This window comes from Dermacentor variabilis, chromosome 1 (assembly GCF_050947875.1).
Source record: "Dermacentor variabilis isolate Ectoservices chromosome 1, ASM5094787v1, whole genome shotgun sequence".
NCBI classification, from domain to species: domain Eukaryota; kingdom Metazoa; phylum Arthropoda; class Arachnida; order Ixodida; family Ixodidae; genus Dermacentor; species Dermacentor variabilis.
In genome coordinates, this window is record NC_134568.1 from 173,238,963 (window position 1) to 173,249,164 (window position 10,202).

Genomic DNA, 10,202 nt, shown 5'->3' on the forward strand with positions numbered 1-10,202 from the left:
GGTTTTTAAAAATCATGGCAGCAATAGTAAGTTTTCATTATAAAAGCACCTCCTACAAAAATGCAATCAACACTACAGCTGTCACTGGCAATGAAGTGTTGTTCTGACGCGGAATTTGGCAGTGGGCTGCATTTGGTACTATTTATGGATGCAGTACCTGCAGTATCGGATCAAATAGGAATACGTTGCATTGCAACATACTTGATATAATAGTCGCCCTATCAGCCGCCACCATTCCAACTAAACCAAGCGCCGCTTTTTTTTTTTTTTCGTGAAAGGCGGCGCGTATTTCTGAGTTAGTCGCGAAGGCATGCACACACTTTAATTGGCCAACAAGGCTGCATTACTAAATTTTATGAGGATACATGAGTGCGTATCGTAGGAAGAGTCCTGAATTTGAGAACTGATTAATTTGTCGTAATGGATGTCGTTGTGATTATAATAAAACACGTTTTCTACTGTACAGCATAGTGACAAACTTTTCAATGTTATTAATATCAGGATGTGAAAATTGTTTGGTGATAATGGCGGGAAGGCTGTACCTAATTCTAAAACTGCTAAAAAATATTCGATTCGATTTACTCTTGCGACTATTTCATCTGTATTAGATTCGATGTGCTTCTGGCACTACTCGATTGACATTCTATTCGGTCACAAGAACTGCTATTTGTGCACGCCTGCTTCGCCACATCTGAGCAAATTTTCACTTTCGGTACGCGATGAACAGCATACCATACCAGCCTTAACCGCACTTTTTTTTTTACTTTTGTGGCTAGAAGAGTTGCCGAGCTAAGTGGTCACTGCTATTGATTTAACTTCGCCACAAGCTAAACTTTCGAGTTTCATGGCTGTAGTTCAGTGTGTTAACGCAGACATTGAGCTCGCTGTTTCGACTGCCTCGGTGAATCAAGCTAGAACCAGTCTTTTATGACAGTCCGCTATGGACTTGCCTTGATCGCTCTGATTTTCAGTGGCACCTTTATGTTCGTGTGAGCCGGCTTCCTTGCTGTAGTGCTTAATAAAGTCGACCACGAACATTTGCACCGCCATCAATTTGAACCGCATCGATTATCACCCTTAGCAGCTATACAGCAGCTTGACGACAGCCGCTGAGCTCTAAGAAACATCAAATGCGAAAGACTAAGAATATCACTTAAACGAAATTTCAGAACTGCAGTAAATCATATGTCATGATTTAGTTTTAAGTTTCTACGTCGGCTGACTGCTTCTCGCAGTGAGGACGAACCACGGTATTTATGATAAGCACAGATTTGTGTTGCTGTCCACGCTTGTTTCGTTCACGTTCCCTTTGCCCGCTTTAAGTATGCTGCTTGGGTTTTAGAACCTAAATACAAAAAAAACCTGCCTCCTTACTTCTCGTTTTATTCAGAGGCATTTCTGATTTATTTATTTATTCTTAAATAGCAGGTTTCTTTCTTTGAGCAGCGGAATACGCCATAGCGACGCACATGCTCTGACTGTCCTGGATATCTTAATACACTCGGTAAATTTCTGGGAACGCGATTGTGGCAATGAGAGAGTGGTCAAGTGTCGTTTATTCCAAGTTGTGCACGATGAAATCAGAAAATATTGCTCGCTACGCTTATTCTCCCTGTTTTACTTTCGCGATTAAATCTATCTGTACCTTAACGCAATTATTGCAACCATACTAAGATAATTCGTTACTCATCAACACATAAGGAAGCTAAACAGAGGCGTGCTAGCTAAATAATTTTACGCACGCTACTGACAGCCACAAAAAAGTTAGCAAATAGCAACCTTCACCAATGTATGCCAACCTGAGCAACTGATAGCTCCATAACAGCGAAGGATCCACATTTGGGGCGAGTTGGTACTGGTTGAACATATCGAAGGGGCAGCGCAAGATGACGAAGACAGAAGGCAGGAACGCACAGGACAGCGCTGAACTCACAACTAACTTTGCCTTCTGTCTTCGTCATCTCGCACTGCCCCTTCGAGGTGTTCAACCATAACAGCGAAGCTTTGTAAGTGACTTCTCGCTCTCTTCGGAAGTACTAAGCGTCTGTTTGTTGGCGGTTCTTACGACCTGGTCTGGCCGCATCGGGGCTCTCAGGCCGGTGAAGTTGCTGGACCACGCCATGTCTTCACCACCGCAACTGTACGCACTCCTAGCTGACCTTTAACGAGGAGACGGTAAAATGCAACGCGAGAAACAAGAATACCTCATTACTGGTTTACAAAGGCCACACTTATAAGGTGTCTGCTCAAATGAGATACAAGCAAGGTAACTTTTGTATTATAATCGTTTATATTACGTTTTAAAGCCTAATTCGGGGCTCCGACACACGTTGTGTGCCCTTTACACATTTGATTATCGGCAACGCCGTCGCACGCCGGCCTTCACCACCACACGAAAACCATTGCGGAACTCTCTTTAACAGCTTCACTGTGAAATTTGCGTGCTGGGCTTGCGTCACGCGACGCCTGAACGGATGCGATGGTGAGAGAGCGTAGCAATGCGTTAAATGTCGCAGGTCGCAACGGCTCCGAGTGAACTCCAACTGTCCCACATGGGGCTGGCTCAAGTGGAACTCCGACGGCCCGCTGATCGTGAGCCACCGTCCGCTGTTCCGGGGCTGCCTGGAGTGCGAGAACGCCGAGCCAGGATGCGTGGCCCACGTGTCCCGCTGCAGCGGTCGCCTCGACCAGCAGTGGCGGCTCAAGTTCGCCTCCAACTGGACGACGGCGTTCGGCGAGCCGGTGTTCGCCATCGCGAGCTTCGACTCTCCCGATCGCTGCCTCACGCTCGTCAACGGCGGCGGCGATGGCGACTTCTACGCACTCCAAGAGTGCGCCGCGCCTCGGCCTTCGGAATGGCAGAGCTTTTACGTGGTGCGGAACCCCCTCGAGCGCTGACGATTGCACTCGCAAGCCCGTGTTACGCACTCCAGTGCCGACTACGAATGAAGTCATCACATCTCCACCCTGCGCCAAAAATGCACAAGGTGGAGATGCGCTCGCGCAGCCAAAATAAAGATTCTCATTCGAAATCCTCGCCACGTTCGCACACGCACGCGTCGCCGCAGTGTATTTGCCGTCCACACTCGTGTGTCTTTGAAACGGCCTGCCTCGGCAGCGATCTTTTTGCGGCACGATAAATGCTGTTTGTTTTGGCTAGAGTTTCGAGATTATTTCCTGCGGAGAGTTCGAAAGCGCGACCGACTTTTTGCTTCTACTATAGCACACTCCTATGCTTAGTTAACTAGACAAATGATCTCAAGATGTTCAACATGTGTGCTTTCGACTTCGTGCATTAATATGCAATGCGTAATGGCAGGGACTGGGGCAGCCACACAGAAGCAATGACAGAATGGGTGCTACGCTTTAATTCAGTCTAGTATGCACCTACAAATTTGTACGCAGAAATCAATGTACATTACGGTTCACTGTTAAAGGAGCACTTAAATAGTAATAAGCACAATACTGCAGGAACATTTCTTCAGCTTTATGAGTAAATATGGTTAGGCAGATATCTATGCGTAAAACATTCCAGGCATTAGTGCCATGTCACTGCTGTAAAAGAGTGTAGCACACTGTACATTATGCAAAGACAGACCCCTCAGTTATAAACAAACAGGACTTCCCATCTGAAGTGTTCGCATGCGTAATAAGGATGTGGATGTGGTTCCCACCTGTGCTGCGGGATAGGACCACTTGAATGAGCTGCTCGTTTGGATTAGTGCCGGGCAGTATTGGTAGCGGAGTGGCAACCCTGGAGTTGAATGTATTCCGGAATCATTCCACATTTTTAAACAGAGGGGATGGAATGAGAATTGAATTATGGCACTAGTAGGACGGCTGGAATTACGATTCGACGCATTGCCTACATACTAAGGAGGAAGTCGCCAGCCGTATGTACAAATATAGTAGCGATCAGTTATATGTACCACTCATCTAGTGGTGAATAGCGGAGATCAGCACTGACCTCTACTAGATCAGTGCTGATGAGTGGTATGTACTTATTAAATCGTTGTCACAACCGCCTTGGTTTCAAACCTGTGCACCCTTCCTGCAACTGGACACAAGATGGTGAGTAGGCTGGTGAAAAAGGAATTCGCATTGGTATAGTGTCAGTACTTCGTGAAATCTTGTTTTCTTTTTTTCCAGCACTGTAGCAAAACATACACACGGAAAATACCTGTTATCACCATACATTCTTTTCTTACATGCGCCTTATAAGAATTGCTGCATCTATATAAATGCGTGAACCCTTCTTGTTGCCACATCACTAAATGGCATCTGTTTGGCAATAATGTCGGTTGCATAAATTGCATAAAGTGCCAGCTTCCGTTAGCAAAGCTGCGAGCAGTCGCAAATAGATGTGAGAATGCGAAACATCAGCTGGAAAGCTCGGCGTGGAGCACGGAGATACTGTCTTCAAGCAGTGTCATTGTTACTGCGAGGCCCTCCATGCGGCAGTTGAATGTTACCTAAATGATACATTGATGCCATCAATACGAGCCGATGAGTGTCCGAATGTTTTAGCCGTCACAAAAAAATCAGTTCACCGTGTAAAATGGTATTGCCAGAAGTAACTGCTTCCAACCTTTCCACCCACTGCCGCCGTCAGCCATACCTATACCTACATTGCATAGTTTGTCTTCTGAATACAACAGGTATGACCGAAGACCGAGAGAGAAAAGGTTATATTTAAAAAAAAAAAAGACAGCGTGAAGACGGGACAAAGGGAGCAGGAACCAGACGCAGTTAACTGCAAATTAACTTCTGAACTAATAACCATTGCTTCACTGTTTGCCCACTGATTTGATGCAAAATAAAGTGGCCGCGCAACGAGGAAAGAAAGGGCCATACTGCTCCATCAAACACGTTTCTATCAACAATGTCTGGATGAAATATGTAGAAGCTCTTCCTCGTGCAAATTTAGTGACGGATCGTTTACACACTTGTCACCCATTGTTGTTTCGAGCTGCACAAGCTTGTGTGGTTCAAAATATCAAGATAACGGTAATAACGTACATTCCCGAAGTGGCGCACATTCTAAGGAAGATAGTCGCGAAAGTGGTTGTGCAACTCGTTTTCAATGCTCCAAACAAGCTCATAGCACAAAACTTAGAAGTGAGATGCAGAAATATATGAAATGTGGAAAAAAGAAAAAAAAGCCCACCAACAAATACGCCGAATGCAAGAGAGTGGTATGGCTTATGAAATCCCATTTTCATGCAGCCTATGCTATATAATGCAGAGATGTATCTGTATAAATGAACGTCTGCGCGAGCACGCTTATTCGCTAAATGACGAGCACGGAAGCCACTTAGCTCGTCATTGCAGAGATTGCAGTTGCTTACCAAAAATCTGAGCTGTTCCATGTCTTAAGAATGTACAGAAAACAAAAAGAGAGATCTTGGAAGCGTATATGAGTTTACTACAAGTGTGTAAGCGCGCTGTCCCTAAACTTGCATGAGAAACAACTTCTAAATCTGACAGTTTGGTACTGTTGATAGGCACGTGTTTGATAGAGCATTATGACCCTTTCTTCCTCATTGTTCTGCGCTGCATCTTACATGAAAGCAGCGAACAAGCAATACACCTATGTTTGTTGGTTCAGCGATTCGTGCCCCCCGCCCCTCGTTGTGTCTTATCTTCGCACTTTTCTTTCTTTTTTTTTTTTTGCTGCCTTTTCCAGAATCAACCATGTACCAACCAGCCCAAGTGAGCACAATTCCAGGAAAAAGGAAAGAAAGGCAGGGAGGTCAACCTGACGCACGTCCAGTTTCTTACCCTATGCAAGGACAAGGCACAAGTTGACGTTGCTCGGTTGGCGTGACTTCAGAATCTGCTATGAACCATGGTACAACTGCACCTTTTCGGAGGACTGTATTTCTTGCCTCAAATGAAGGCACGTTCTTTCAGCAGATCATATCCCCACTGAGAGCATCGTTAACTCTGTCGTCTCTTTTTCTTTTCTTTTTTTTCTATGTCGGCACTTACCGCTAAATATCGACGACGACGCGGCAGCGTTACTTACTAGATAAAACAATAAAAGTGAATAGTTCATCTGGAAATGCTCCTCCTACTCGCAGTGCTAAGATCTCCCCATCCTATTCTCGTAGCGGGTCACGTCCGTATGCCTCGACGGGCATACTCCAGCGGCGTACTTTTCACCTACCGAGGAGCGCTGTCCTTGATGGAAACTTCGCAGGAGTGGGAGCATTTCTGCGGCAAGCATTTCTGCGCTAATTATACGACGTTTACACCTCCGGCAATCGTGAGGCAAAAATATAATAGAAGCCATGCACGGTACCCAGCACGAAAGCCGCGGAGCTGCACCCCCGCGCTTCCCTTCTGGCCGCGCCTCATTTCAGCTCAAATGAGGTTGACGTCCGCGAGAGAGCTCGTAAGAGCGGACGCCAGCTGCGGCTTCGTGAAGAAAGTTCGCTCAAAGCCCGCATTAAAACGGACGCAAAACGACAGTTCGGAATGTTCTCGGCAGGCAGCGTGGTGCGCCGTGGCGCGGCTCGCCTCCCGCGCCTCGCGGCCAAGCCCTTTTAATTGCCACCGCACGTAAGTCCTCGTCCCTGCGCAATTCGCAGCTTCCGCAGCGTAGCAGCCTGCGGGGGACACGCCGGACCGTTTGTCACTTAGGCTTTCTATCTGCTTATAATTTTTTTTATGCGCCTTTCTCGTGTGACGCTTCTTTGCTGGCAAAGTCAGTACCGAGGTATATGCGCGGAGCTAACTAGAGCTAGGTGCTCATGATACGCGCCTGCTTAACTGAAACTAATGATGCTGGAAAACACGGAAGTGAAACAGTCATCCTTAAAGGCGACGCGCCAAATAGCTACCGAGCAAGAATCCGCCGATGTCATAGTATCGCAGTCGTGCCACGTGCATTGCATCCTTCATCCTTCGGGTCACCTCCCAACAAAATCAAGAGATGTATATATATATATATATATATATATATATATATATATATATATATATATATATATATATATATATATATATATATATATGTGTGTGTGTGTGTGTGTGTGTGTGTGTGTGTGTGTGTGTGTGTGTGTGTGTGTGTGTGTGTGTGTGTGTGTGTGTGTGTTAGCAATTGAGCATACAACCGACAATATTCAATGATCATGCTGCGGAATTCAAATAACCTAACACATGTACTAATGCTATTTGCGTTCTATAATTATAGCTATCTGAGCTGCTTTTGAGTGTTATTGCTACTACTACATTAGGATACAGCAGCTAGTTACTGTTACTGAAGTCACATAGCGCAAGCTGTCTCATTACACCTCATCGACAGCCTCGGAGTATGATGCCTATAGCGTACATAACTCGGGAATTCCCTAATCTGGGGAGTAATTTCTGTGCCTCCAAGGCTTCCTTCTATGGCTCAATGACTTCTAGCTTCATTACGCCATCGACGTGATGTCCAATTTGTTTCAGAAATTAGGACATATTTACCGTTTCGTCATCGAATCCGGTCATCGTGCATTCATTTAATGTATGTGTGGCGTCATCTGTAATAACCATGCGGACAAAATCGCCCGTTGTGCTCATGATCGTGTCCGATGTATACCTCCATTCCACTCTCAAGAGATGCTTAAAGTAGTTGGCTCAAACTGACTCATGGAACCCAATTTCACCAATTTACGACTACATTCTCTCGACCTATGCCTGACTTCCGACTTCCTACGGGTCTTCTACGATGGGAATCAACCCTCCTGTGTCGTCTATGGCTCGGCATTGCGCTTACAAATACCCATGCGTTTCGCAATGGCGTGGCAGACAGCCGTACTTGAGAAGTGTGTGGCAGTGATGAAGCCGTCAAAGCATCTCGGTGTGCGACACTCGAGGAATGTTTATACCCCAGTGGTTGTGCGTCTAAACGTGATCAGGCCCATCGTGCCCTACTTACCTTTCTAGAGTTAACTAACTTATGTTCACGTTTGTAGCGTCGAAATTACTCTATTCAACATTCTGTAGTAGCGTGACCTTCAGTGAACGGCCCTACTGCGTGTGATTTGTACTGTGTTCTACTTTAGTCTTTAGATTTGTCCTGTTGCTCTTCTTTTCCTTTTTCCTCCCCTCCTTTCTATCTTCCATTTCTGTGTTGCTGCCACCTCCTTTCAGAAGAGTTGGCAGGCGTTGTGCCAATTCCGGTGGCAGTTGCCAGCCTGCTCCTCGCTTTCCCTTTCCTGTTAACTATGTATATGTGTTCAATAGAAATAATAATAATAATAATAATAATAATAATAATAATCTCACCTCTGACTGTCCCCGGTTTTGATAACGGAGACGGGCGCTTTATCCTCTCCGCCTTGTTTGACAGTCGTCCTCTTTCAGAATGAAGAGGTCTAGGCTCCTGGCCTTGATAGGTGTCCATAGCCGTTGACAACCTAAATATCACACAGCAAATCTACCGCCATTCCGCCTGTATAGATGCGTCAGCCAATTGTGTTCGCTCATATTTATGACGTAACGGCGAAGGAGAACTACGTAATTACAAATTCAATAGGGCGTCGTTTGCGGCGACGAGGCATCGAGAGCCACCGATAGTGTCGTGTTTATTGTGTCCACTTACAATGCTGTATCACACAGTTGTCCGAACGTGCTTCAGGTTCGGCCTTAGAATTTCTCTTTCGATGCAATGAAAATTTGGAAGTATACCCACACTCTAGGAAGGTATACCCATATGCCTGTTCGGAGTGCTTTTGCCCACCATCGTTTCGTCAACCTGGAGGTGCAACACGGCATGGGTCTTCTCGCATCGCTCGGTCGCTCCATGCAGATTCACCTGGATATGACGGCACGCACCAAATCTCATCGTGTTCATTCGCCTGCAATGACATGAATTTCCAGCCCTCGTTGAAATATTGGACGCTCGCCTGTGTTATACCGGTGTCACATGGGCCCCTTCGTTTGCAATCGAGCCGATCGTGATCAATTTTCTCGACCACGACTGGCTCCCTTCTGCAGCTCATTTAAAGGAGCCAATCGCGATCACAAAATTCAATTTTGATCGGGCTCGATCACGATCAAAAGTTCACCGTGTGACACCCGTATTATGCTCCACCGCCAGCGAAAGACTTCCCATCAATGCCCGCATGCATGCTCGTTCAGCGCTTGCAGATGACAATGCGGGGATTGTAGCGACCTTTCTTGATCTGTGTTGTGCAGTTCCTTAAAAAGAGAGGTTTCAGTGCGGACAAAGTCTTCAACAAATGGCCGACTCACGTGACTGATTTCGCAAATAAACACATCAGGTATGTAGAATATAGACTGGACGAGTGTAATAGGACGGGCATTCCGTTCGGCCGTTTCATGTATCCTTGTGTTGTGCGTACTGTGTTTATATGCATAGTCGGTCATGGTAACTGAGGTACGTCCACTAATCCACCACGAGCCCTTCGCGTTAGTGGTGAGGAACTTGTCTGTAATACCCTCGTCTTGCGCTCAGCGCACGAACGCTTTACATGCGAAAATGAGTCACCAATTCTCGGCGAAGTATATCAGCTAAGTTCAAAGCATTCATTGTTACCAAAGTGCGAAAGTAACACAGCCAGTATAATACCGGTGCCACACAAGCACTTTTGATCGCGATCGATCCCGATCGGACCCGATCAGTATCAGTAGTTTGACCCTGTTTTATCCCGATCGAAAGTGTCCGAGTGACACCGCTAAAAATGTTTCTCAGAATATTTCTTGTGTGTGTATGTGATGTGGGCGGCCGTCGTCAATCTTAAAGTTTGATTTTTCACTGTTTTATGACACGCTTTATTTGATGTTACGTACACATTTATTCTGAATCCGCAGTATTGATAGTGCTGCTTGATTCATTTGTTTCTTACGGTTTAGAAATGTTGGCAGCAAGCATGTTTAAAAAAATAAATTATGGGTTTTGCGTGCAACAACCACGACCACGATCTCATTATGAGGTACGCCGTAGTGGGGGACTCCGGATTAATTTTGACCACCTAGGGTTCTTTAACGTGCACCTAAATCTAGGTTCAAGGGTGCTTTTACATTTGGCCTCCATCGACATGCGGCCGCCGCGGCCAAGATTTCATCCCGCGACCTCGTGTTTAGCAGCGCAACACCAAAGCCAGTAAACAATCACGGCAGGTCACAATACGTCACCGGATTCCCCACAACTATAGATTGTTACCTGAATGGCTGGTCATGATTATTGAAGT

At 45.9% G+C, this 10,202-nt stretch overlaps 1 protein-coding gene across 2 annotated transcripts in view; it reads left to right on the forward strand.

Moving 5' to 3' along the window:
• Positions 1 to 3,123, forward strand: part of LOC142588062 (uncharacterized) — a 68,224-nt gene extending 65,101 nt beyond the window's left edge. For both annotated transcript variants that reach the window (XM_075699512.1, XM_075699521.1), the window contains exon 3: positions 2,517 to 3,123. In XM_075699512.1, coding sequence (XP_075555627.1) covers positions 2,517 to 2,898 — 382 coding nt within the window. In that variant the 3' untranslated portion in view covers positions 2,899 to 3,123. The remainder of the gene's footprint in view (positions 1 to 2,516) is intronic.
• The last annotated feature ends 7,079 nt before the right edge of the window (positions 3,124 to 10,202 follow it).